This window comes from Trachemys scripta, chromosome 1 (genome assembly GCF_013100865.1).
Source record: "Trachemys scripta elegans isolate TJP31775 chromosome 1, CAS_Tse_1.0, whole genome shotgun sequence".
Classification (NCBI taxonomy): Eukaryota; Metazoa; Chordata; order Testudines; family Emydidae; genus Trachemys; species Trachemys scripta.
In genome coordinates this window covers 217,125,697-217,152,979 of record NC_048298.1, presented here as the reverse complement: position 1 = coordinate 217,152,979, position 27,283 = coordinate 217,125,697, and the positions used below count along the sequence as shown (strand labels likewise).

The following is a 27,283-nucleotide window of genomic DNA, read 5'->3' as shown; positions in this document are numbered from 1 at the left end:
CCCTTCCAGGAGTCTGATTTGTCTTGCGTACCCCCAAGTTTCACCTCACTTAAAAACTACTTGTTTACAAAATCAGACATAAAAATACAAAAGTGTCACAGCACACTATTACTGAAAGATTGCTTACTTCCTTATTTTTACCATATTATTATAAATCAATTGGAATATAAATATTTTACATACATTTCAGTGTACAGTAAATAGAGCAGTATAAACAAGTCATTGTATGAAATTTTAGTTTGTACTGACTTTGCTAGTGCTTTTTCTGCAGCCTTTTGTAAAACTAGGCAGATATCTAGATGAGCTGATGTACCCCTGGAAGACCTCTGCATACCCTCAGGGATACACATACCCCTGGTTGAGAACCACTATCCTATTCCACTGCCAGTGCCACTCCTTTAAACAGCCAGCAGAGAAGACTGTAAAAGTAGGATACATGTCATCCTCTTTGTGGAGACTAAACTTGCCTCGGGTAATCACTGGAGCCATCTATTTTGGCCTAGAGTGTTGACTCCGACTGTCGACTCATAGGCTTAAATTTAAGCATGTGAGTAAGTGCCTTCCTCAATCAGGTCTTGGTGATGGCAGCTAAAAGTGTGGCTGGGTCACTACTACTTCTCTTCTGAAAGAACTTATTAATCTTTAGAAACTGCTGTTTAAAGTTCCGAAAGTTTATGACTATAAGTGTTCAAAAAAGAACTGAATCTTGCCTGTGACCACGTGTCTAGTTCATGGAGGATAGGTCCATCAATGGCTATTAGCCAGGATGGGCAGGGATGGTGTCCCTAGCCTCTGTTTACCAGAAGCTGGGAATGGACGACAGGGAATGGATCACTTGATGATTACCTGTTCTGTTCATTCACTCTGGGGCACCTGGCATTGGCCACTGTCAGAAGACAGAATACTGGGCTAGATGGACCTTTGGCCTGACCCAGTATGGCCGCTCTTATGTTCATATGTCAAATATTTGGAGAATGTGAGGATGAATGTTATCCCTAGTGAGGTAGTCGTGCAAAATAAGTGGGATCCTACTAGGCTGACCAAGTATAATGCAGTATATGTATGTGTGTCTGTAGCAAATACATAAAACAGATCTGCAGTCTTTACATCTCAGATTTGAAAAAGAAGTCTGACAAAAGAAACAAATATGGTACAGCTTAATTGAATTAAGAAGCAAAATAGCTGCTTTAGCCCAATGTTTTACAGCCAAATTCTCACCAGATGAGCTGGCGTAGTTGAGATGAGATCTGGCCCTGGGACTGCAAACCCACACTGTCCTCTAAGGCATGGGTTCTCAACCTTTTTCTTTCTGAGGCCTCCCAATGCCCTATTAAAAACTCCACAGCCCCCTTGTGCCACAACAACTGTTTTTCTGCATATAAAAGCAAGGACCAGCATTAGGGGGTAGCAAGCCGGGCAACTGCCCCGGGGCCCGATGAAGCTAAGTTGCTCAGACTTCAGCTTCAGCTCCCGGTGGAGGGGCTCAGGCCTCTGGGCTTCAACTCCATACAGTGGGGCTTCAGCTTTCTGCCCTGGGCCCAAGCAAGTCTAATGCCGGCCCTACTTGGCGGACCCCTGAAACCTGCTTGCGGCCCCCCAGGGGGCCCTGGACCCCTGGTTGAGAACCACTGCTCTAAGGGAATAGTGAATATTACCATTGAGTCTCTAATTGAAAGCACTAGGGAGAAGACATTCATGGGGCAATTAAATAAACATTTTTCAGTTGGAACAATAAAAATCCACTATGACTATGGATGGGTGTCCGTGATAAGTGTGGAATTTATGACTTAAGTCTTGGGTCATGGCAGTTGATAACACTCTGCTCTTCTGCTGTTATCAGCAAGGCCAATCATTGATATTGTATTTGGATAGAAATCTCTAGGATTATGCTAGAATTAGTTATTGTTATGGCATGTTTGGCAAACAGGGACCATCATGGCCTTGTCTGCTTTGTCATTCATGAGATTGGAACATAGGTTTTTCAGCATTGGGAACTGGAACAGAATAGGAGTAGTTAACACAGACTTCCTTGATTGTCTCACACGCAGCACTGTCTCATCTTAATCCTTTCCCATCTGAAAAAGCACTCCCAGAACCTCAAATATAGGTTATGGACACTACTAGTCTTCATGCAGAGGCTTCCCTTGTCTCTGTTCTGGGCCATCAGGCAGCAGAGGGAGAACCTTTAAAGGTATGCATCATATTGTCATCTTTAGACTGATGAATCACAGCTCCATGGCACCTATTGGATCCGTCCATTATGGGCTCTTTTTTGGCTATTGGAGTGTCTAAATCAGGGGTTCTCAAACTGGGGTTTGGGACCCCTCAGGGGTCACAAGGTTATTACATGGGGGATTGTGAGCTGTCATCCTCTACCCCAAACCCCACTTTGCCTCCAGCATTTATAATGGTATTAAATAGGTATAAAAGCGTTTTTAATCATAGAATATCAGGGTTGGAAGGGACCTCTGGAGGTCATCTAGTCCAACCACCTGCTCAAAGCAGGACCAATCCCCAGACAGATTTTTGCTCCAGATCCCTAAATGGCCCCCCTAAGGATTGAACTCACAACCCTGAGTTTAGCAGGCCAATGCTCAAACCACTGAGCTATCCCTCCCCCCTGTTGGTACAATAAGGGGGTTACACTCAGAAGCTTGCTATGTGAAAGGGGTCACTTTGAGAACCCCTGGTCTAGATGGCTTTATTATTTGGATGGACACATCCAGTTGAAACTCAACACAGAAAAGGTCAAGGTCGTGCTCATGGGTAGGGAAAAGTGTCTTGAGGAAAACTTGGGCAGTTTTTGTATGTCCATTCCAGGGAGAATCGTGTCACTGGAGATGGGTGTGGAACTTGGAGGTAACCAGTGACTGCTCACTCCGCAGTTACAACAGTGATTTAGAGTGGCTATTACCATTACCATTTCCATCCTGGTGGGAAAGCCCATCTGTTTATCTTGAGTACAGGTCTCAGCATGATTGCTTATGCTTTTGTCACAGGATAAACAACTGTAATACATTCATAATTGGGCGTCCTTTCAAATTGCTTTGGAGGCTGCGACCACTGCAGAATGAGTCATTTACCTTATACCTTCAGATAAGAGTGAGGAATTCAGTTATACCCATGTTCTGTGAGGTGCACTGGCTGCTATTACACCAAAGAATATAATTTAAGGTATCAGACTTAGTATGGGGAGCCTCTTCATAATCGAAACCCTCAGAACTGGATTGATCACTTCGCATACTATGTCCCTGCCTGATCATTACAATTAGCCAGGGTGGTTCTGGTCTTGGCCCTTCTATTAAAATTAATGGAGAAGTGTTGCTAAATCACCGGCTTTGAAAATCTCAGACAGTGTCCCCAGAGAGGCCAGCCGCTGTCTCTCATTGGCTGACTTTAAAGTACGTTGCAAATCCCTCCTTTGAGGTATTTTTTTCTGGCTGTAACTGGGTTTGCCCTGGTGCCAGATTTGTTTGATGTTATTTGGACTGTGTATATGTGTATATGTGCTTACCTTTTCTTTCAACTGTTTAAGTGTTTAGTTTGGTATTTTGTACAGTGCGTGAGAACCTTACAAAAGACACCATATAGATTGATTTAAATAAACTAAGATGCTGCATCTATATACGTTTGTGGAGCACAAAAAAGTGCAAATGTTCACATTTACTGAGGCAAAAGCAGCTTCAAACATACTACTAGTGTTGCAGTAATTGAACAGAACCTGCTCCACCCCACTCCTAATCCTAATAGAAACATAAGGTTATTTCATTGCATTTGTCTAACAGTGTTTTTGCTGTTATTTTTCCAGGGTGCAAGTGCTTACATTCTAAACTATTTTCTGTACATTATGTGGGCTCTATCTTTTGCTTTCCTGGCAGTCTCCCTGGTCAGGGTGTTTGCTCCTTATGCCTGTGGTTCTGGGATTCCAGAGGTGAGTTTCTTCCAGATGGATGCAAATTTAAAAACTGAAAAACCATTTCATGTTCCAAACCTGTGCTATCGTATAGCTATGCCTTTGGTATATGAACAAGCAGAAGCAAGGCATTTTAATTTTTTTCCCCCCACTGGACATGTCTTTATATTATGCCTTTTGCCTAAGCTGTGTTCATGTTACCGATCTAAATTCTTCATCTTAGACTCCACTCAAAGGCATATGCAATGGCTGTTGTTTTGGCCAGCAACCCAAGGACTGAACTGGACATTCCCAGAGCTAAAAGCATGAACTGCTACAACTTGAGCTAAAGATCCAAGACTCCCTAGCTGGGCTGTAACAATTCATATCCTCTGTCGATTGGACACAGAGGGGGGCCATAGTGCATACTCATCAGTGGGTTACACATAAATATTTGCCTGGAAGTCCAGCAGATACAATTACATGTTCCAATTATAAGGGAGAAGATAAAAGTTTAGGCCAAGATTTAAGCAGGGGATGGGAGGGAGGGAAAGGGAAGAGAGGAAGATTCAAGACCAAGCTTTCCAAAGTAACTAGTGATTTTGAGCTCCTCAATTTTTGGGAGCCCACCATTTGGAATTCCTTTAAAGGCTCTGATTTTCTGAAAATCGGGTGTGTCAAGCTGGGTGCCCAACATTCAGGCAACCAAAGTCACCAGTCACGTGAAAATTTGGCCCTAAATCCATATTTGGATTCTTAAATGAGTGACCTTGAAATCAAGGAGATCTACAGGTTACTCAATACTTTAATAAAACATGTCAGACACTTATTTAAAAAAAAGTGCTAAATAACAGCTGGGTATTATTGTTTAAGAACCTCCATATGGATTTCGGAGTCTAAATTTAAGCTTCAGTCTTTGAAAGTTTTATCCTTCTTCTTTAGATTTAATTCAGTGTACAGAGCTGTTTGCTCCTTTCCTCACCTCTAGGAGAGCAATCCAAGAAATCTAAAACTGATTCATCAAAAATCTGGAACTGGTTGGAAAAAATAATTGCAAAACCCTCCTGAAATATTGACATTGTTTCCATTGCTCAGGTGTCAATATGAAGCTATTTTAATTTTTTTTCAATTTTTGTTGTAACTTTTAAAAAAATGTTAATAAAAATATTATCAAACATTTTCACTTACAGAAAACCTGAATTTTAATAAATGAAAATGTCTACTGGTTTTGATTACATTTTGGATAAAAATTCTGATAATTAAGTCAGAAAAGTCAGAAGTTAAAAAAAAGCCACTTTTTGATGAAAAACTTTTCATTTGCAAAATTTTGAGAAGTTTAAAAATCAACAAACACCAAAGCCAAAAACTTAATTTCAATATTGATTTGAGTGTACTTTTAGAAAACTTTCTTAGAGATTGATTTATTTCTTTATATCTTTGGGGAAGAATACAAAGGAAAAAAGGAAGGGGGGAGAATCAATCCATGTAAACTGGAACTTGGAATGGTGTGTACTTAAATTGACACAGCTTAGTTGGTTCTCACTTTTAAAGTCCTGATGGTCTTAACTCGTGCTATAATCTTGTAAAGGATTTTTTATTATTATTTTACGTGTATATTGCTTTAATGCCTATAAGCTAACCAGGTCACGCACTCTAGCAATGTAGGCACTGTACAAACATATAGTAAATCATAGTTCCTTCCCTCTCAAAGGGCTACAAGGCACACTAAAACTGCTATTGCTTGAACACGCTCAGTGAATTCCTTTTACACTGCAGTCAGTAAAGGAACTCCCATCAGAAACTGTGCCACTTCAGATGCCAACCCAGCCCCATGTCCTAGTCCCACTGGACTGGATTGCTGGAACAGGATGTAGAAAAATAAAACTCACTGCTAAGAATGGTGGCAAGTAATGTGTATATGCTAGAGTTACCTTCAATTTAGATATGTTTTAGAGGTAAATTCCAAATCAGATTTTTGCCTGTTGACTTTGTCTGTAAATATGGCAAGATTTGATCCATATTTTAAAAAAATTAAGAGACACTTGTTAAAACCAAGATCTCTGCCAGATTCAGTTTCATGGCACTGTAATATTTTTTTGTGATGGGATTTTTAGAAATAACAAAACATTTTCTGTTTATGGGATCTGCCCCCCACTATAATTATTATTATTATTATTTTTTTTGGTGACACTTATTTGCATCTGACTTAAGCTCTGATCCTAAAAGACAATCCACATGGGCAGCATCCTGTTGACTTCACAGAGGCAGGCGTCCACCCACAATAACTAGCTTGTAAAATTGTTGCCATGTTTACCTACTACTCATGTTAACCACTAGTACAATACCACTGTAGAAAAGTTGTCTTAATCTTTTGCTCTGTGCATCACTGGCTTCTTTCAAGCAATGCTTTGTCTACTATAGCTGTTAAATTGTTTTTGCAAAATTGAAGTTGCAGAAGTTTATTTAGTTCTTCAATCTATTCTTCCTGCCTTCCAGATAAAAACCATCCTGAGTGGTTTCATTATTAGGGGCTACCTGGGGAAGTGGACACTCTTAATCAAAACAGTCACCTTGGTTCTGGTCGTGTCTTCGGGCCTCAGCCTCGGCAAAGAAGGTCCTTTAGTGCATGTGGCTTGTTGCTGTGGTAACTTCTTCAGCAGCCTCTTCTCAAAGTACAGCAAGAATGAAGGAAAGAGGAGAGAGGTGAGCTTGGACTCAGATTGTCATTTCTTTCTCCTTAAATATAGTCAACAACTCAAAGGGCTCATGCCTTGTATGCAAATCTTTTTGTTGCAGGTGCTTTCAGCTGCAGCTGCTGCAGGAGTCTCTGTTGCTTTTGGTGCTCCAATTGGTGGTGTACTTTTTAGCCTGGAAGAGGTAAGAGCTACCAGTGAATCAGCTGTGTTTCACTTTCATAGTGTATGTTTGCAGAATTCGTTTGCATCAGTAAAAATACTTTCCCTTGATTCCTTCCTTAAGAATCCTTTTTATTTTCCCAATATTGTTATGCCATATATAAGTATATGTAATCTGTAGTTGTTGCCAATAAGAAGTAATCCTGTAGATTAGCATAATGTTGGCGGAAGAGGAGTAATAGTCTCCTGGAGATAACCAAAGGCATGGTTGTGCTGTGTGTGTTCAGCATTTGCCTCCATATGAAAAGGTGTACGCCTTGAGCATTCTAACAAAAGATTACAGAAACTTGCTACCACATGTCTAGAGATCATAACTGTTCAACAGCTTGCTTTATGATTCATCTCACGTTCATTTTCCATTGTTCGCAATTTCCTCCTCAAGTCTGAAAATGCCTTTCCTTACAGATGTGTGACCACGTTCTGGTTGCAGACACACCCATGTATGTAAAGTCAGACTAACCACAGACGGAATGCAGTAGGGCTTGTGGTGCTACAGAAAAGAGAGTAATTAAATCAAACACCTTACCTCCCGCTCAGTTAAGCATTCACTGTCTCTGTTTGTTTTAGGTTAGTTATTATTTTCCCCTGAAAACCCTCTGGAGGTCATTTTTTGCTGCTCTTGTGGCTGCCTTTACTCTGAGGTCCATCAATCCGTTTGGAAACAGCCGACTGGTTCTTTTTTATGTGGAGTACCACACCCCCTGGTATATGGCTGAACTTTTCCCATTCATTCTGCTTGGGGTCTTTGGAGGTCTGTGGGGGACGCTCTTTATCCGTTGCAACATTGCATGGTGCAGGAGGCGCAAAACAACCAGGCTTGGGAAGTATCCGGTCCTAGAGGTCATTGTGGTAACTGCTATCACTGCCATCATCGCCTATCCTAATCCATACACCCGGAGGAGCACCAGTGAGCTGATCTCTGAGCTTTTCAATGACTGTGGTGCTTTGGAGTCCTCACAACTCTGTGACTATATTAATGACCCAAACATGACCAGGCCTGTAGATGACATCCCTGACAGACCTGCTGGCTTCGGAGTCTACACTGCAATGTGGCAGCTGGCCCTGGCTCTGATTTTTAAAATTATCATCACAATATTTACTTTTGGTATGAAGGTAAGTTGGAGGGTGTGTAAAGTTCACTGCTGCAATCCATATTGCGTGTTGAAGCTAGACTTTTGCATGACAAGACCTGGTTAATATTAGAACTTAGAGTGTCATGTTCAGGTTACATACATCTGGCATAATACCAGGGATATGTATGAGAACATGCAAATTCTGACGCAAAATTTTAACTAAAAGCTCAGCTATCATTCAGAAAATTAAGGCTTAATTAGGATTCTGCTTTGATGACAACAGATTCATCTAAAGATTCAGAAATTAGCAAAAGTTCCACAGACACCCATGGTGTCAGGGGTGAATTGTAAGATGCTATCACATAACTATCTCATGTCTTTCATTCAGTGTTTGTATTTCATTGTAATATACAGAGTAACTCAATTTAGCTGTAGCATGCTATCTATTTTTGTATGACTCGCTTCCCCTGCTTCTCATCAACTTGCATTAGATACAAAAAAGACAGTATTGGAATGAGCACCCTTGTTGTATCTTCTAGGTTTCTTTGATTTTTCTTGGTTTAAAAAAAAAGATATTGTACTTGAGCATTTGAATTCACTTTTGCCAGTAAGTCAATTCAGCATGATTCCCACTTCAACTGAAATTCAGCTCCCTTGGAAATATGGAGTATTTTATGTTGCCGTATACGTTGTTGAATTTTTGTCTCAATATAGTGCAGTGTAGCCAAGTTGCACTGATTGTGGGAGCCATAAGTTTGAATTTACTGACTATTTATTACATTTAAAAGCTCACGAGATTATGCAAATGTGCAAAATTTTAACTAAAAGCTCAGCTATAATATTCCATCAGTGTGGGTTTTATTGGTTTGTTTTATTTTTTTCCCTCATTGTGTTTGTCAAGTTTTGCTTTTTAGAAAGAAAGGGGAAATAGAGTTCTGTACATCAGACCAAATGGCTAAAAGAAAAAAGGTGCTGTTTAAACATGAACCTAGAGCAATCAAGGGTTATTTTGGTTTAAACCCCTCCACTCCAAACAAACAGGGGCTTTGTGGTCCAGATTCCATTTTATCCAAGCCCAAACTACACAAAGTGGGCAGAGGCAAGTTGTGGCTATACGGTTGGTGATGGGGCCCATTTCTAAACATACATTTGTCTGTATAAACTAGTAGCTCGCATTCACATAAATATATTGATGGTTTTATTCCAAAAAAGCGAAACCATTGAAATAAACCCAACAGTGTGATTATTTTGCTAACCTAACCAACTGCTATTTTCTCAGTGTCTAATTTAGGATCTGCCCATAGCAGAATGAATCAAGTTCTGCTGAGCCACCCACTTTAATATGGTATCAGTGCCATATGCTAAGCTAAAACCCATTAAAGTCTATCTTGCAAAATAAGCTTGAACTGAGGATCCATAACCTAAAAGGCCTAGTATTTTTTCCATGTGATACTCAAACTTGGGGTTCTCCTTATGGTGCTACTCTTACTAGATTTAACTCAGTTAGTTTGTTTTATAAGGTTTCACTCTGTAGTTGTCTTTGGGAATAATAATAGGATAATCTAAGTCAAGAAACATGGGTTTTCTTACACTGGGGATATTGTTAATAATAAAAAACCATTTAATGATTAAAATATTATTAACACTATCTCTCAATTTTAGTAGATTTCCTGAGTTGTAGGAACAAACAGAGTTCAAGTTAAGTGTTCTTAGATTCCCGTGGATTTAATATAACTTGATGGAACTGGAGGAGGATTTGAAATAGGATGGTGACGCCTTTCACTGATGAAGTCTCAAGTTCAGATGTGGCTGAGGTTGATACTGGCACAAAGTTATCATTATGGCTGTTCAGTAGCTAAAAGTTCTCAGTACAGTTCTTTAGTGCAGTGCTTCTCAAAGACCGGTCGCTGCTTGTTTAGGGAAAGCCCCAGCGGTCCAGGCCAATGGGGGCTGCGGGAAGTGGCGCAGGCTGAGGGATGTGCTGGACGCAGCAGGTAAACAAATTGGCCCGGCCTGACAGGGGTTTTCCCTGAACAAGCAGCCAACTGGCTTTGAGAAGCACTGCTTTAGTAGACACCAGCATCAATTGGTAGTGTCAGCAGAGAACCCGAGGAGAGAACAGGCAAAGAGGCTTAACACTCTCTAGAGAAGGTCGTACCTGAACAGGAATGAGAACACTGGGGAAACTAGCACTGCTGCTACCAGTGCCATACCTTTCCTTTGGGTAGAGAGAGGATTTCAGCCTCCAGGTTTTGGCACTTTTTCACCAGCTCTAACTTCATTTTCAGAATTAAAAAGATATTTTTAAAACCCTACAGAATTTATAATTGGCTACCAAATAATTTCTTTCCCACCAATAAATCTCTCTCCTACCTGAAAGACATGCTCGATATTTTACAGAAAAGTGACTTAGCCAAGCTAGAGCGATTGGTTCTCTCATTTCTTCTTTTCTCTAGTATTGCTTAGTGCCTTGTGACTTGACTGTACATCAGACAGCAAGGCACTGATTCATAACGCTTCCTGGAAGGTGTATAGCAAATTCAGATGAAGAAACGAGCTACCTCATTTCATCTATGAGCATCAGATTCCTCATTTCAATTTGTATGCTGTTTGACGTTTAATTTAAAATCCAATCTAAATTATACTGATATTTAATAAATAAAGGTGAACAGCAGTAATAAAGTTTTAAAGTATCCCATATGATAGAGGTTCATTTCTAGATGCTATTTACAGTTAAGCCTATACTTTTCAAACTTATGACACACAAAAAAGCTACGCCTTCAGAAGAGGAGAAATTAAAACTATGCAATGTGCAAATTTTGAATTTAAAAAAGAAGATTGCTCATACCAATACTGAGAAATTAAAGTTGGTGTGGATTCAGGAACTAGGATTAGATCAAATAGATAAGCATGTATTTAAATTATATTTTACTTTTTAAGTATCAGTATAATTCCAGTCATTGCAGAGGACCATCTCAGACCAAGGAGAAGATCCGCTAAGATTTCCGGAGAGTTGTGGGGTCTGGCACTGGCTCCGATAAGGGATGTTGGTATTCTATAACTATATGTCTTACATGCATAGCTGAGACTTTTTGGTCAAAATGATCACTTGTCTGTATTTCATTTAAGATCCCTTCAGGCCTCTTTATTCCCAGCATGGCTGTGGGAGCCATGGCTGGTAGAATGGTTGGAATAGGAGTAGAGCAGCTGGCCTACCATCATCATGACTGGATCATCTTCAGGAACTGGTGTAGACCCGGAGCGGATTGTGTCACCCCAGGGCTTTATGCTATGGTGGGAGCTGCAGCATGTTTAGGTACAGTAAGTGGCGGTCTTTATTTATTTGTGTGTGTGTGCTACAAGATGTTTTCCAGATGTACTGTGGGTTTTTTAAATTGTTAAGAGAATTTCATGCTCATGGAAGCATGCAAGTTTGCCACTCTGACAATCCTGGAAACAAATTATACGATCAGGAACAGCACAGGCAGTAGCACTGAACTCTTCCTTACGTTGGTGTACTTTAAACGTAGTCTAGAGGAGAGGGGGTAGTTAGTTGTCCCTGCCCAGTTACACTTAGTCCTCTCTGTTGAATCTGCCAAAAAGGATGTCAATTGCAAACAATATTGGGGTGAGTGGGGAGAGAGTTATAAAAAGAACATGAGTTTTCTTTTTTATAAAGAGCAGGAAAACTCTTCCAAGAGGCTTGCTCATTTGCGATGGTTGTGATTTCCACTGTAATTATCCGCTGATTTAAAATATTCCACTATTGAGCCAAGGAAAGCCATATTTGGTCACTACACATTTTGCCCAAATTGAAATAATTGATCTGGAAGTGAAAGGTCTGTATCCCATTACCACTCACGCAGGCTATATTCAGTCTTTCATCTCTGATTATAGGTTCAAAGCCTGGTTCCTTTGAATTCAATGTGAATTTTGCTATTAACTTTAATTGGACTGCCATTCAGTCCTAAATGCTAATTGTTAAAGCAAGCCCAGTGATATAAACTAAATCTCGTACATCAAATGCCAAGTTGTACATGGAAAGGAAATGTGAAAACATCAATTCCAAGCATGTTATTTCTTCCTTCGTTTTTTACTTGACCTGTATCTTACATAATTTCCACTGCTGCTTGGTATTTGGACTATGCAGTAATGGGCATATATCACAGAATTAGGCCTTGTCTACAATGAAGCTTTCTTGTGTAGATGTATCTTGTACAAGCAAAAGAGTGCTTTTGCTGATATAGCTTATACAAGCGCTCTGAACAAAATAAGCTGTTCTGGCAAAAGGAATCCTGTGCCAGTAGAACTGCGTCTAGCAGTTTTCTGGCCTGGCTATGTCAGTTAGGGTATGATTTTTTTCATACCCCTATGTTCATAGCTATGCCAGCAAATTTTAAGTGTAGACCAGGCCTTAGTGTAATTCAGTAGGCTTCCAATGAAACCTGCATCAAAAGGAGCACTGGCAGATAAGTAGGATCATTTGTGACACCAGTCATGGTAAGAACCTAATGTCAGAAATAGTAAACCAGCCTCAGTTGTCCTTTTCTATTCTTTTCTTTAGCATTCCAACACAGAATTTATCAGTGTAGACATTTTGCTTTTATATTAAAGAAAAGGTCTTTACTGTGCATCCATTAGCAGGCAAGCATATTCTGTTTTTACAGCCACAAACAGCTATGTAATAATTGTAACTGCATAGCATTACCAATGCAATTATATACCAACAACTTTTAATAACCTAGGGTGACCAGATGTCCTGATTTTATAGGGACAGTCCTGATTTTTGGATCTTTTTCTTATACAGGCTCCTATTACTCCCCACCCCTGTCCCGATTTTTCACACTTGCTGTCTGGTCACCCTATAATAACCTATTTTCTTATTTCTCCAATCTAAACAATGGCACTGTATTTGGAGATCTAAGAATATCAAATTATCACAATTCTCTTTCTGACATATTACCTGGAGAAACGTATACAATTGTTATACTGTGATTACACGATTCTTTATATATTGTAATGTAAACTGCAGCAGTAAACAGATTAATTATAAAATGACACAAAGAAACTACAGTGAAGAATGTTGATGCTAGAACTGATTTATATACAGAGGGCATCACAACCAAGCTACAAAAACACATTTTATGGAAGCTGCTTACATTATGACAAGCAATTTACAGAGGTTGATCGAGGAGCGTGCTATGTTTAATACAGTTCCCTTAATGCTTCTTTTTTCTTTGAGTGTAATCCTTAATCAAGTATGTTTTCAAATTAAACCTTCAATATAATCAATTGTATATAAATGAAGAAGTCAATAATGAAATTAAACATGTCTGCACTTTAGCACTGATTTTCCCAGAAATACAGGCCTAGTAGTTTAGATTGACCCCAATCCAGTTTTGGTATGTCATGTATCAAGTATAGTATAGTTCAGACGTGTGTGTGCTTTGCTGTTGTGCCAGATTATTTAATTAAGATAATCTCCAAGCACGCAGGTACCAGAGTCCGTAATTATCTGCTTTTCACATGCTAATAAATTTGGGTTGAGCATGTCACTGTAACCTTTTCTGTTCAAAATTACAGCAGATGAAATGGAAACCTGTACTTTCAGTGAACAACACACAGTGAGGGGTTTGAATAATTTCGTGCCTTTATGAATATAAGATACTAGAAAGCCAGAAGAGTTGATACATTTATAGATTTTTGTTGTTGTTTTTTTTTAGGGGGGAACCTGAATGATCTTTTTCTTGGCAGGTGGAGTTACCAGAATGACTGTCTCCCTGGTGGTTATTATGTTTGAGTTAACCGGAGGCTTGGAGTATATTGTACCTCTAATGGCTGCAGCTGTGACCAGCAAGTGGGTAGCAGATGCCTTTGGGAAAGAAGGGATCTATGAGGCACACATCCATTTGAATGGTTACCCATTTCTGGATGCTAAGGACGAGTTCACACACCGAACACTAGCAACAGATGTCATGAGGCCTAGGCGTGGTGAGCCTCCACTCTCCGTTCTGACACAGGATAGTATGACAGTGGAAGATGTGGAGACATTAATCAAAGAGACCGATTACAATGGCTTTCCGGTGGTGGTTTCCAAAGACTCGGAGCGTCTCATTGGTTTTGCACAGAGACGGGAACTGATTCTTGCAATAAGTGAGTAAAGAGTACAATACAGATTTTAATGGGAATGTAAAGGGTATTAGTGATACTGTGAAGCATGTACAAATAGGTAAGTAAGAACAAAACTGAATGTTTACTCCAAAGGATGTGGAAGGCCATTTCTACCCTTCTTTATAAGAACGATGCCAAGCAACCTCCCCACTACAACATACCTTCAGCCAACCTCTGGGGTTTAATTCCGCATTCCATTATGCTGAGGTAAATCTGAAGTTACTCTGTTGAAGCCGTTGGAGTTAAACCAGTTTCAAATTGGTGAAAGTCAAATCAGACCATAGATTCATAGATTCATAGATTCTAGGACTGGAAGGGACCTCGAGAGGTCATCGAGTCCAGTCCCCTGCCCGCATGGCAGGACCAAATACTGTCTAGACCATCCCTGATAGACATTTATCTAACCTACTCTTAAATATCTCCAGAGATGGAGATTCCACAACCTCCCTAGGCAATTTATTCCAGTGTTTAACCACCCTGACAGTTAGGAACTTTTTCCTAATGTCCAACCTAGACCTCCCTTGCTGCAGTTTAAACCCATTGCTTCTGGTTCTATCCTTAGAGGCTAAGGTGAACAAGTTTTCTCCCTCCTCCTTATGACACCCTTTTAAATACCTGAAAACTGCTATCATGTCCCCTCTCAGTCTTCTCTTTTCCAAACTAAACAAACCCAATTCTTTCAGACTTCCTTCATAGGTCATGGTCAGTAGCATCTCTAGTCTCCATCCAAATCTTTTGTCACTCTCAGCAGTAAAAGTCCAAAGATATCTGTGAACCCCAGCCACTACATAACAACGTGCAAAGTGCTGGTGCCACACTGTGTTAGTTTCTGTTATCACATCATAGTTATTCTCATTTGTAAGCATTTAAATCTTGCAGATTTTGGTGACCTGAAAGATCAGTGGTATGATTTTCAGATGAATGGAGGAGGGGAAGCTCCTGAGTTCTTTGGAAAATAAAATCTATAAATAGAAAATAACAGCTATTTTGGTGACCGCCTTTCCTGCTTACAGGGACTTTTTCATGAAGTAAAAATTGCTCTGTAAACCATGTACTCTACATTTTAAGCTGCTCTACTTAAAAGGATACTACCTAAAGCCTAGATTTACAAAGGGAAGCAAGTGTTGCAATGCTGAGCTTTGTAATACCTAATTTCTCAGAGCCTTCCCTCTCAATTTGTCCCTTTGTGGATCTACCCCTAAGTAAAATTAGATCTAAAAACTAAATTACTTGTTCCCATCAGGTGTCCATCTATAATTTGATTTCCCATCTCCCTTCCTCCAAAACTGATACTTGGTATCATATTATATATGTTAAGCACAAGGGATGGAAAAACTCTTTGTGCCTACTTTGGAATCCACTTCATCATTGTAGGTTTAACAGAGTGCCATAGACTCAAAAGTTATTGGATTCATGTTCTGCATAGGGAGTGAGTGTTAAGGAGCAGATGAGAGAAGAATTCTAGAGCCCAGTTCCTAGCTATAATACATATTGCAGCCGTCCCTTAAGCTACAAGTGTGTTTGTTTTTAACTGCATGACTGAGAGGTGAGTGGTTTAAATGGCTTGCAAATAGGATTGCCAACTTTCTAATCACACAAAACCAAACACGCCTGCCCCGCTGTTCCCTGAGGCCCTGCCCTTCCCCTGCCCCTTCTCCAAGGCCCCGCCACCGCTCACTCCATCCCCCTCCCTCTGTCACTCGCTCTCCGGCTAGGGGTGCGGGCTCTGGGGTGGGGCTGGGGATGAGGGGTTTGGGGTGCAGGAGAGGGCTCCAGGCTGGGGCAGGGGGCTAGGGTGCGGGGGAAGGGATGGGTTCTGGGTGGGGGTGCAGGCTCTGGGTGGGGCCAGAAATGAGAGGTTGGGGTGCAGGAGGGAGCTCCAGGCTGGGGCCCAGGGGTTCGGAGTGTGGGAGGGGGTTCAGACTCTGGCTGGGGGTGCAGGCTCTAGGGTGGGGCTGGGGATGAAGGGTTTGGGGTGAAGGAGGGGGCTTCGAGCTAGGGAAGGGAGTTGGGGTGCGGGAGGGGGGTGAAGGCTCTGGCTGGGGTTGTGGGCTCTGGGCTGGGGCCAGGGATAAGGGGCTTGGGTGCAGGAGAGGGCTCTGGGCTGGGGCAGGGAGTTGGGATATGAAGGGGAGTGAGGGCTCTGGGGTGGAACCGGGGATGAGGGGTTTGGGTTGCAGGAGAGAGCTCAGCGCTGGGGCACGGTGTTGAGGGAGGAGTGTGGGCTCCTGGAGGGAGTTTGGGTGTGGGAGGGGACTCTGGGCTGGGGTTGGGGATGTGGGAGGTGCGGGGTCCCAGCGGCACTTACCACAGCTCCCAGGAAGTGGCTGCCAGGTCCCTGCAGTCCCTCAGCGCATGGGTGGCCAGGGAGGCTCTGTGCTGCCCTCGCGCCCGCAGGCACCACCCCCACAGCTCCCATTTGTCGCAGCTCCTGGCCAATGGGAGCTGTGGAGTTGGCACTGGGGGTGGGGGCAGCTTGCAGAGGCTCCCTGCCACCCATGCACCTGGGTGTCACAAGGATCTAGCAGCCACTTCTGGGAGCAGTGCAGAGCTAGGACAGGCAGGGAGCCTGCCTTAGCCCCGGGCCCCCGCTGTGCCACCGACCGGACTTTTAACAGCTCTGGTCAGCACTAGAGCTGCCAGGGTCTCTTTTCTACTGGGCATTCCAGTCGAAAACCAGATGCCTGGCAACCCTATTTGTGAATTCAGACTAGTTTTGCAATTATCAAAAATAGGGAAGTGCACACACCTCAAACTACAAGGCACCTGGCTCATCTAACTGTAAAAGACAACCAAGTAGTTCAAGGGAATCTGCTTTTTTGAATAGCATCAACTCAATAGCCCCACCACCACCCCTTCTCCTCCCTACCCCCTACAAAATCACAAGGAAGGAATCCTCAAAGTAATAACTTCAAAACGAGACAATTGTTAAGTAATTTACAGGATAATTAAGCCAACAATTGTGACAGTGTCCCTTTAAATCTTTGCATGTTGTCAAGTATCAGGGGGTAGCCGTGTTAGTCTGTATCTACAAAAACAACAAAGAGTCTGGTGGCACCTTAAAGACTAACAGTTGCATCCGAAGAAGTGAGGTTTTTACTCACGAAAGCTTATGCCCAAATAAATCTGTTAGTCTTTAAGGTGCCACCAGACTCTTTGTTGTTTTTTAAATCTTTGTTTTACCTCCAGGCTGTCACTTCCTCTGGCAGATACAAAAGACACACCCTATAGCAGGGTCAGAAGGGCAAAATAAACCAGTGTTTGAGAGTTGACAAAAGATATAAAGACCAAGAGTTGGTACTCTTTATAAAATGTACGGAGTTTGCAGTTTTATATCACTTTCTTTCTAACTAGTTTTAAGGTGTTGCCCATCCCCAACTCCCTAAATTCCCTTGTGAGAACTTGAAAATACAAATTAGATACACTGGGGCTGACCCTTGTCTGTTTTGTACCATATGTTGTCATGCAGTGAGTGTGCAGCGAGTTGCCATGCTGGATTGCAGGCCTGTTGCACTAATGTCACACCAATATCAGTGACCAGCAAAGCTGCAAACCGGAAAGGATCAGGCCTGTTAATTTAAATGTAGAGAGATCAGACACCACCTGAAATGGGTATAAAAAGCTGAGAATTATACTTTTTGATGATGATGCTAAACGGCAACAAGGCTGGTTTGTTCGCAGGGAGGCACATGGATGTGTGGTCCTGTCTCTACGCTTTTTATTACTAGGGCAGAGTTAATTAAAAATTAAACCTGGTCCACATTTTTCAACTGAAATATTTTCCTCTCAGAAAATGGTTTATGTGAAATCCGTAATGTTTCCGGGGCGCTCTAATTAAAATCTCTTCTAATAGGCCTGGGGCAGAGTCAAGAATTAAAAATCAAAGAACCTTTCTTCATAGATGAGCTTTCTTAAAACATCCAGGACTAGTGGGCCGTCCATGACTGCTTCCCACCATTTCTGCGGAGAGTGGGCTGCAGTGGGGAGTAACAGCAACTGTTTGGAAACCATATGACTGATTCTGATCTCATATTATACCAGTTTTGCAATAAACGGTCTCGCTTGTTAATTTTCATGGTACATGGTGATTCTATATGATTTAATGTGTGTCTTTTATAAATCAAAATCCTGATTTAAATTTTCTAGCTCAAAAGGATTCTATTCTATTCATGCTCTGCACCATGCTATAGGAGAGCCTTCCAGGGGGCATGAAATGCTATAACAAGCATCATGTGTGTCTTTTCTCCTTATTTATCTCTTCCGACAGGGAAAAAATTGCATGTTTTCTGAAATTTTTTATTAATTTTATTTCATTTTTCCATATTTTTATGTATATACGCTGTGCAATGTCTGCCTATTAGTGAAGGCAAGGCTGAAGAATTGCACCTTGCACTTGGAAGGGGAGGTGGTGAGGTTTGTGGTGGTGATTCACGTTCTGGAGCTACAGACAGATTGTTTTTTGTTGTTGTTGTTGTTTTAAGTAAGCTGGCCCCATGAGCACTTTGAGGGTAAGACTAGAGATCGTGAACATAAATCAGTGTTCAATGGGAATTTAGTGTAGTGAGCAGAGGACTGGTTGGATGAGTTCATGGTGGCCCATGGTACTGAAGGGATGTGTTGCTGTGTTCTATACTGAGGACTTATGGTTGTATACCAGGAATATTGCATTGCTGAAATCCATTTGGAAGTAACAAAAGTACATATTACTTAGGTCAGGTCTTCAGCCAGCAGGATTGGATGGAGTCTTCTAGCCAGTTGTAGAAGATAATTATGAACACTACTGTGTGACAGCTTAATGTCAGTCAGGAATCCAAGAACACTCCTAATATATCTCATAGAACTGGAAGGGACCCCGAAAGGTCATTGAGTCCAGCCCCCTGCCTTCACTAGCAGGACCAAGTACTGATTTTGCCCCAGATTCCTAAGCAGCCCCCTCAAGGATTGAACTCACAACCCTGGGTTTAGCAGGCCAATGCTCAAACCACTGAGCTATCCCTCCCCTAAACTACAGACTGGCTTAACCAATTGTAGGTGTGTTTTGTCAACCACAGGAGACTTCACTGTGGCTGCAAACTCCTCTGCCAACCAACATAACCTCAGTCTTCCTCAGATTTAACTTCCACCAGATGTTCTTTGTCCATGAACTGATCTCAGCCAAGTACTGAGCTAACTTAATGATAGTATGAAGGATAGATAGAGCTGTATGTCATCTGCATACTGTTGGCATTTGATATCTTACTAATTCTGCTAGGCTGCATGTGAATAAGGCTGGCGAGAGAACTGAGCTTCCAAGTGAGAATTCTGGTGGCAGAGGAAGGCCTACAAGCAAACAGAGCCATCCAATCAATTGTCCTGGTTGATGGGAGCCATCAAGATTCCAAACCACCATTAATGGCCCACACTTTGCATAACTACAATAGGACCTCAGAGTTACATTTTATATTTCTAGTTTCAGATACAAGAGTGATACATTCATACAAATAGGATGACCACACTCAATAGATTATAAGATTTGTAATGATACCTTACAAGAGATCTTTTGCATGAAGCATATTCCAGTTACATTTTCATAAAATCATATAGAGTGCAACGTCAGAGACGCATTTCTCCAGTGTAGCTAGACCCTGAAGAAATAGTGCTTCTCTTCTGGTAGCAAAAGATGGAGAGGCAAATGGAGGTCTGTCTAGCTAAGGAGACAAATACACACTTTTAATAAAAAATGATGTAATCACATTGATTTTGCATTACCTGTGACTAGACATGACTAGCTAATAAGTTTTTAAACCATTCTTGTGGACCAGGGCAAACAATGTTGAACGCCATATGAGTTCAAACAAGATAACTAACATGTTGGCTAAATCCATGCACTTTTCCACTACAGAGAAATCCTCAATATAGGAACTTAAGTTAGACAAGCTGGGATTTGAAGCTCATGTGGGTAACTTAGATCCGAGAGGCCATGTCCATATCTGCAGGGACTAATTAACCTTTAAATCTGACAGGCATCATCTTCTGTGGATTACTCTGGTTCAGTGGAGTCAGCAAATATAGTCACCCTTCCTTTGGTGCTGCTTTGCTCCTTGGACTAAGTTTTGCACATTCACTGACTGAAATATATCTGTGCAATTACTATATTTTATCACGTCTCTAACTTCCCAACCCATTTATACCCTATGTATAAATTTCACCCTATTTATGGTACTATTGAATTTAGACCAATGTTAATGTATCATTTGCAAAAGCATTGTCTCTAGAGACGCAAATTTTACTTCCAGGAGTAAAATAATGGCATGTGCTTATCAGTGTTGTCCAGTGTCATTGTCATTTTGGGGGGAGTAGAACTTTTGGAAAAATAGTTACCAAAATGTCATTGTCTGTTGCTTCCTGTGTAGATAAAGGAGTGAAAATAACTAGCTGATTTATTCATGGTTCTTTATGTGAGGAACATATCTTGACCTGGGTCAGACTAAATGAACCACCTTCAGCTAGATGATGTAAACCCATAGCTTACTATATCAAAGACCTGTGCAGGCACATTCACTTTTGAAAGTCAGATGTATAAATCAAGACAAGAATAGACAAGATTAGCATCATTCCTGTAAATTGCAGGGGTATGTGTAATATATGGGGTGAGAAGGTTGAAAGTCACATGACACAGTAATATTAGGTGTGAACTGGAGCTGTTCTGATTCCAGTGATATTACAACAAAATGATCTTTAAGAGAAAAATAATGCAGCAGGAATGTGTTGGAAATCATTACTGTCTGCACATTACAAGTCACAGAGCAGGTTTCTGCACTTTGATTGATGGAAATGAGCTCCAAGAATATATATATATTTTCACTGACTGTCTCCAATTTCCTGTGCCTCTCAGGAACAGAAGCAACCTGAATCAATCAAAAAGGAAAATGGTTAGAATTAGCTATGATTTCTTTTTTTTTTAAAAGGTGTGTTTATATTAGGGAGAAGGGAGGTGTCTATCATCATTCTTGAGATTTCATTTCATCTGTTGTTAGCACCATATATTGCAGAGTACAAATGAACAGCCAGTGAAGAGAAAAGTGCAAAGAAAACCAGCCATTTCCACTTTAACAATAACTATAAAGCAAATGGCTAGGGGTATACGTTAAGTGACAGGCTTGTAATAATAGTCATAAAAGCCAGGAGTAAACTTCACTTCACAGCTTGATCAAAGTGCTAGTGAGAGGTTTTGATCTGGAACATGGGCAAATATGCACAGTTGAGAAAACTGAAGTGATCAAATTCATTTAGCTCAGCACTTTTCCCCTCACTATTGCTCCTTTTCCTTAAAGACAACCACGCCTCCTTCCAACATGAAGCCTAGGTAAACAAGTTTTATATGAGGAAGTATCCAGAGGTTCAGGAGACAGAATCTGCCCCCCAACCTGTGGGCAAGGCATGTGGTGGTTCAGCAATCCTGAAATAATGGCTGTGTCTCTTACACATACCCTGAATGGGATCAGTGTACAGACCGAGTAAACATGCCCACAGACTGCCCCTCTATGGTGGTGTAGAAGTCACAATGTCCAAATCCAGGTGCACATGTACAGCAGAAGTTCCACATTTCCATCATCTTGGGAGCTCTTCCATACCTCGACACCCTGGGTAAATTTCATACGACTGCATTGTGTTACCTGCTAAAACCAATAGTGTAAAACATTTGAATTTAAGGAAAATGATGACAATGAACATCCCAACACAAGAAATAGCATGTTGGTAAAGATATGCTAAACAAACTAAAAGGGACAGGAACTGTCTTTATATTTGATCTGGGATAGGATTCTTTGAATTACTGTGGTGACCCTGTGAAATGCGAGTGATTTGCTCCGTAATCCCATGTTCTGATACCTTGGCATATTAAAAGCAAATGTAACCATTCATTTCCAAGTAGGGATGTACATGAATTTGGTCTGCCATGTGCCTGATTTCTTTGTCCTCCAGAGAACGCAAGACAGCGTCAGGATGGGGTGGTGAGCAATTCTATCATGTATTTCACTGAAGATCCACCAGAACTCCCAGCCAACAGCCCTCACCCATTGAAGCTACGGCGCATTCTCAATTTGAGCCCTTTCACAGTAACTGACCACACGCCAATGGAGACTGTGGTAGACATCTTTCGGAAACTTGGACTCAGACAATGTCTTGTCACACGCAGTGGGTAGGTATATATCGATGAACCAATAAGATTAAGTACTTAAAGGGAAGGAAAGTGCCACACCCGCTTTGCTGTAGCTGTAATAAATATAGCACTTTTGCTACTCAAAGGAATTTCTAAACAGTAACTAACTCTCAACAGCCTATGAAGTCAGCTGGGTAAGTATTATTATTTTCTCTAAAACTAAAATAGACAGGTCAAGTGGCTGTCCAAGGCAACAGAAAAAAATCAGTGGCAGAGCTAGAATTAGAAGCAAAGATATATTGGCCGCCATTGAGCTCACACTCAGACCATGTTCCCTTCTCTGTAGTGTATTGTAATTTAGGTGCCATATCTAAGATAAGGGACAATAAAATACAGATACTATCAGGCTGATGTCCCAATGTATTTTGTTTTTAAGCAAGTGCAAATGCCGAGCTGGCAAAATATCACTGTTTGCAAAGGGTTTGCTTGTCCCGAGGCTTCCAGCCAGGCTGAAGTGCTCATGAAAAGCGTGATGCGGATGACAACTGAGAAAAATAAATCTGCTCAGTTTGGTCTGACTGCAAGGGAAAGGGAGTTAAAACTCCACGACAGACAGACGACAAAAAATGATCAGGAACAGAAACGGAATCAAAAGTGTTTAACAGTTTTGTCTGCACTGGGAAAATTTTCCTAACGGCTCAAACTGGTTTTAAAACCTTTTGGAGAGACAGTCTAGCCTGGGCTTTAGTGACTGGAATAAACAGAAAAATATAGTGGCCCAATTCCTGATAAATTTGGATGCCTAAAGTTTTGGCACCTAAATAAAACCTGCTTGCTTTTCACAGATACTGAGTATCCACTGTCATTTTCAGTTCTGGGTGCTCAACAACTGTGAAAATAAGGCCTCTGATTTGGAAGATGGGTTTAGGTGCCTACTATTAGGCACTTGGGCTTGGAAGCTTTTGGTTTTGGTTTCTATCTCTAGCGGTTCTTGAAGCATCAGCCACCAATATTATTTTACAACTGAATTGAAAGGCAAATGGTGCTAAGAATGATGGGGTTCCAAAGTCCAGTATCTAACTAGTTTCAAGAGTTGGAAAGGAATGCTTTGTAGCATGGGGAGGTATTCTGGCCCCCGAGGGATCATGAGATATTGGATATTAAAAATGTCTCACAACTAGCACTTGCGTTGCTGGTTATAGCTTAATAAGGGGCAGATTCCAAAACTCTCACTCCTGTTGGATGGTCACTTCTTGTTTAGTTCCATTAAAGTCAATGGGAGTAAGGCACTATGCCGTGAAAATAAGGGCATCAGAATTTTTAAAAAGAAGACACAAGCTGAAATTCACCCTTGTGCAGAATGCCAGGACAAGTCATAGGCCCCACTTAGCCCCTGATTAGATGGTTTAAGTGGTTTTGTGTTGTCTAGATCTTGTGCTGGTGGCCCTCTGCTTGAGAGTGAATTTTGTTCTGATAGAATTTAATTATTTTCTCAAACAAAATGGTGTTGCATTAATTACAGTTCTCACTTGAACACAGAGTGGAATAGATTCTCCACAAAAGGAGGTAAAGAGAACCAGAGCACTTCATTTTTATAATGGACATGGGTTTTTATTGTCTTGGTGGTTATCATTAGATGGGACTAGTTCTTTGTTTTGCTTTGTTTTTAATCATTATTTTGGAAACTAACGAGATCCACAGCTGCACATGGGAGCTCTCGTAAAAGGCCCCTACAGCAGAACAGGAAAAATAGATGAGAGATCAGATGATTCACCTTTTCTTTTTTCTTCTCTTCTAGAAGGCTGCTGGGCATCATAACTAAAAAGGATGTGTTAAGACATATGGCTCAGATGGCAAACCAGGACCCTGAATCTATCATGTTTAACTAGACTGGTAACAGAAGATGGGAAGAAATAACCTTGAAGGAATCTCTCCTAGGTTAACACAAAGGCTGCATACAGTATTTTGTTTTGTTTAAAGAGAAAAATACAGTGTATGAGGAGTGGCCCAAAACTAAGCTATAACAGAGAGGATTGGATGCAGGATGAGACTTATTTAATCAGGTAGTCAGGCTAGACGCTCTCTATAGCTGCAAACATCAAGCTATATTTCTTCAATGAGTTTCCTAGTAGCTCTGCTGGTATGTGTGATATGGTTTGAAGTGATATAGGTTTAAGTGATATGGTTTGAAGACAAGGAGCCAGGAGTGCTGGAGAACACACCAACGTTCACACTAACTTATTAGACAGGTGCGAAGACAAGCAGATATTTATAAATAAGTTAGTAACAGCTGTAAACCTTTGTGTTCTAAACTGAGAACAGAGCATGTACGATTCATGTTGATTTATTTGTTACTGAATTATACTAAAATATTTTCATGGAAAAAAAATCATCCTATTTATGGAGAAGTTTGTCATCTTCATTTATTTTGGTAAAAGTTAATTGAGACTGGAGTGGAACTCAAGCTGTAGAATACATCACTTTAAACATCCTGTCCTTTGTTTCCTGCTTTAAGCTGTTCAGTTTTACTCAGTTTAGCAGTTTTGTCAATCAGCTCTCCTCTGTTATTTTTAAAATGCAGAGATTGATTTGTAAGGATTCATTATTTCTCTATGCAAAAATTGGCAAATTGGTACTGTAATATTTAGTATGATGTAGTTTGCTATGACTATGGAAAAAGTGTAAAAAGCTCATGGGGGAGATTTTCAAAGGCACAAAGGACAATTAGGTGTTCAACTCTCAGTGAAAGTCAGTGGGAGTTAGGCACCTCCCTCCCTCCATGTAAATAGAAGAAACAGACAAATGAAGCTCTGCAGTGATTTCTGCCCTGCTCCAGTTTATTCCTTATTCCTCCACTGGCACGTGCTAAGAAATCACTTAAATTAACACAGTGTAACACTGACAGACCCCAGGCGGCGGCAGGCAGGATTGTAGCCTGGGACCTCTGGAGCTTAATGCATGAGTCAAAAGTCACCTGGCCCTTAGCTAAGGCTGTAGAGCAGACTCATGAATCTCTCTGTAAGTGGCCTTGGTGTCATTAGATGGGACAGAGCACCACACCCAGGAGGTGTGTGGGTTACATACTTCCCCTAGCTGAGGAAGCGCGTTCTGAGCGTCAGAGACTTCTCAGTTGAAATCCCGGACAAATCCCCACTTGTAAAACCAACAGACCCTGGTCTCCAGCAGGCAGGATCAAACCTGGGATCTCTGGAGGTAAATGCATGGGCCTCTAGTGCATGAGCTAAAAGCCACATGGCTATTAGCTAAGACTGTGGCAGACTCATTAATCTCTAAGTGGTCTCGGTGCCACTAACTGGGACAGAACACCACACCCGGAAGGTGTGTGGTTTACAATAGCATGGCTGAAACATTTATTTTCTAGCAGAGCTACTCACCCTTTAAGTTGCTTATACCATGTACAGAATTAATGCTGCAACCCTCCATAGTACCAAGCTTGGACAAGGGTGCAAGAAAGCAATTGTTGTTGTTACCTTGTGTCACTTATGTCCCCAGAATGTGAAGTTTAAAAGGAAACAACTCCAAGTATGTTGGGGTAATGATGCTAATCTGGTCCTAAAGCCTTTCCATTCTGGTGCTCTGTGGGATACAGAATGTAGGTATTTTGTGTTGTAGCAGACTGTAATAGTCTGAATGCAGAAGGCCAAATGCTGTCATCAGTTACACTCTCTATCTCTGGAATAGAGTAGGCTATTTTTAGAGTCACATTGGAATTTCGGAGTCCATGGCTATAAAGTATGCCTTATGTAATGCCCATAGTACAAGCCCTTTATGGTATCATCAGTGTTTTATGTCCATACAGTATTCCCAAAATGCATAAGAACAGCCATACTGGGACAGACCAAAGGTCCATCTTGCCCAGTATCCTGTCTTCTCACAGTGGCCAATGTCAGGTGCCCCTGAGGGAATGAACAGAATAGGTAATCATCAAGTGATCCATTCCCTGTCACCCATTCCCAGCGTCTGGTAAACAGAGGCTAGGGACACCATCCCTACCCATCCTGGCTAATATCCATTGATGAACCTATCCTCCATGAACATATCTAGTTCTTTTTTAACCCTGTTATAGTCTGGGACTTCCCAATATCCTCTGGCAAGGAGCTCCACAGACTGACTGTGCGTTGTGTGAAAAAATACTTCCTTTTGTTTGTTTTAAACCTGCTGCTTATTAATTTCATTTGGTGACCCCCTAGTTCTTGTGTTATGTGAAGGAGTAAATAACACTTCCTTATTTACTTTCTCCACACCACTCATGATTTTATAGACCTCAATCATATCTCCCGTGAGTCGTCGCCTTTCCAAGCTGAAAAGTCCCAGTCCCAGTCTCTCCTCATACGGAAGCCATTCCAGACCCCTAATCATTTTTGTTGCCCTTTTCTGAATATTTTCCAATTTCAATATATCTTTTTTGAGATGGGGCGACCACATCTGCACACAATATTCAAGATGTGGGCATACCCTGGATTTATATAGAGGCAATATGATATTTTCTGTCTTATTATCTATGCCATTCTTAATGATTCCCAACATTCTGTTTGTTTTTTTGCCTGCCACTGCACATTGAGTTGATGTTTTCAGAGAACTATTCACAATGACTCAAAAATCTCTTTCTTGAATGGTAACAGCTAATTTAGACCCCCATCATTTTATATGTATAGTTGGGATTATGTTTTCCAATGTGCATTCCTTTGCATTTATCAACATTGATCTCAGAAGTTACTGGACAAACCCTAAGTGTAGATCTCAGCCTTAATTATTTAATTAATTCTGCAGAACCTAAAAAGTTTCACAGAACTTGGTTAATTTAAGAGTGAGGACGTTACTGTAGTATATAACTCAATGTATGCAACTACAGTTCAATACTTGCTTTCAAGCTATTGGACTGAGGCTGATGTCAAACCAAATGGGTGAATAAAACCTTTGCTGATGAATGATGCAAGTTCAGTATTACACATTGGTTATGCAGGGACTGTGTTGAGTTAGACTCAGCTTCTGACATGTATTTGAAGTGTTCTGCACCAGGAGGCCTTCTGTTAAAGAACAGGACAAAGCTAACATGCACCAGGCCCTTCTG

At 41.1% G+C, this 27,283-nt stretch overlaps 1 protein-coding gene across 1 annotated transcript in view; it reads left to right on the top strand.

Annotated features, from left to right (window-relative positions):
- The window catches only part of CLCN4 (chloride voltage-gated channel 4), a 58,510-nt gene extending 33,939 nt beyond the window's left edge, over positions 1–24,571 (top strand). The window contains exons 5-12 of the mRNA XM_034757214.1: positions 3,809–3,931; positions 6,389–6,595; positions 6,689–6,769; positions 7,375–7,920; positions 11,010–11,196; positions 13,635–14,033; positions 22,014–22,230; positions 23,990–24,571. Coding sequence (XP_034613105.1) covers positions 3,809–3,931; positions 6,389–6,595; positions 6,689–6,769; positions 7,375–7,920; positions 11,010–11,196; positions 13,635–14,033; positions 22,014–22,230; positions 23,990–24,080 — 1,851 coding nt within the window. The 3' untranslated portion in view covers positions 24,081–24,571. The remainder of the gene's footprint in view (positions 1–3,808; positions 3,932–6,388; positions 6,596–6,688; positions 6,770–7,374; positions 7,921–11,009; positions 11,197–13,634; positions 14,034–22,013; positions 22,231–23,989) is intronic.
- The last annotated feature ends 2,712 nt before the right edge of the window (positions 24,572–27,283 follow it).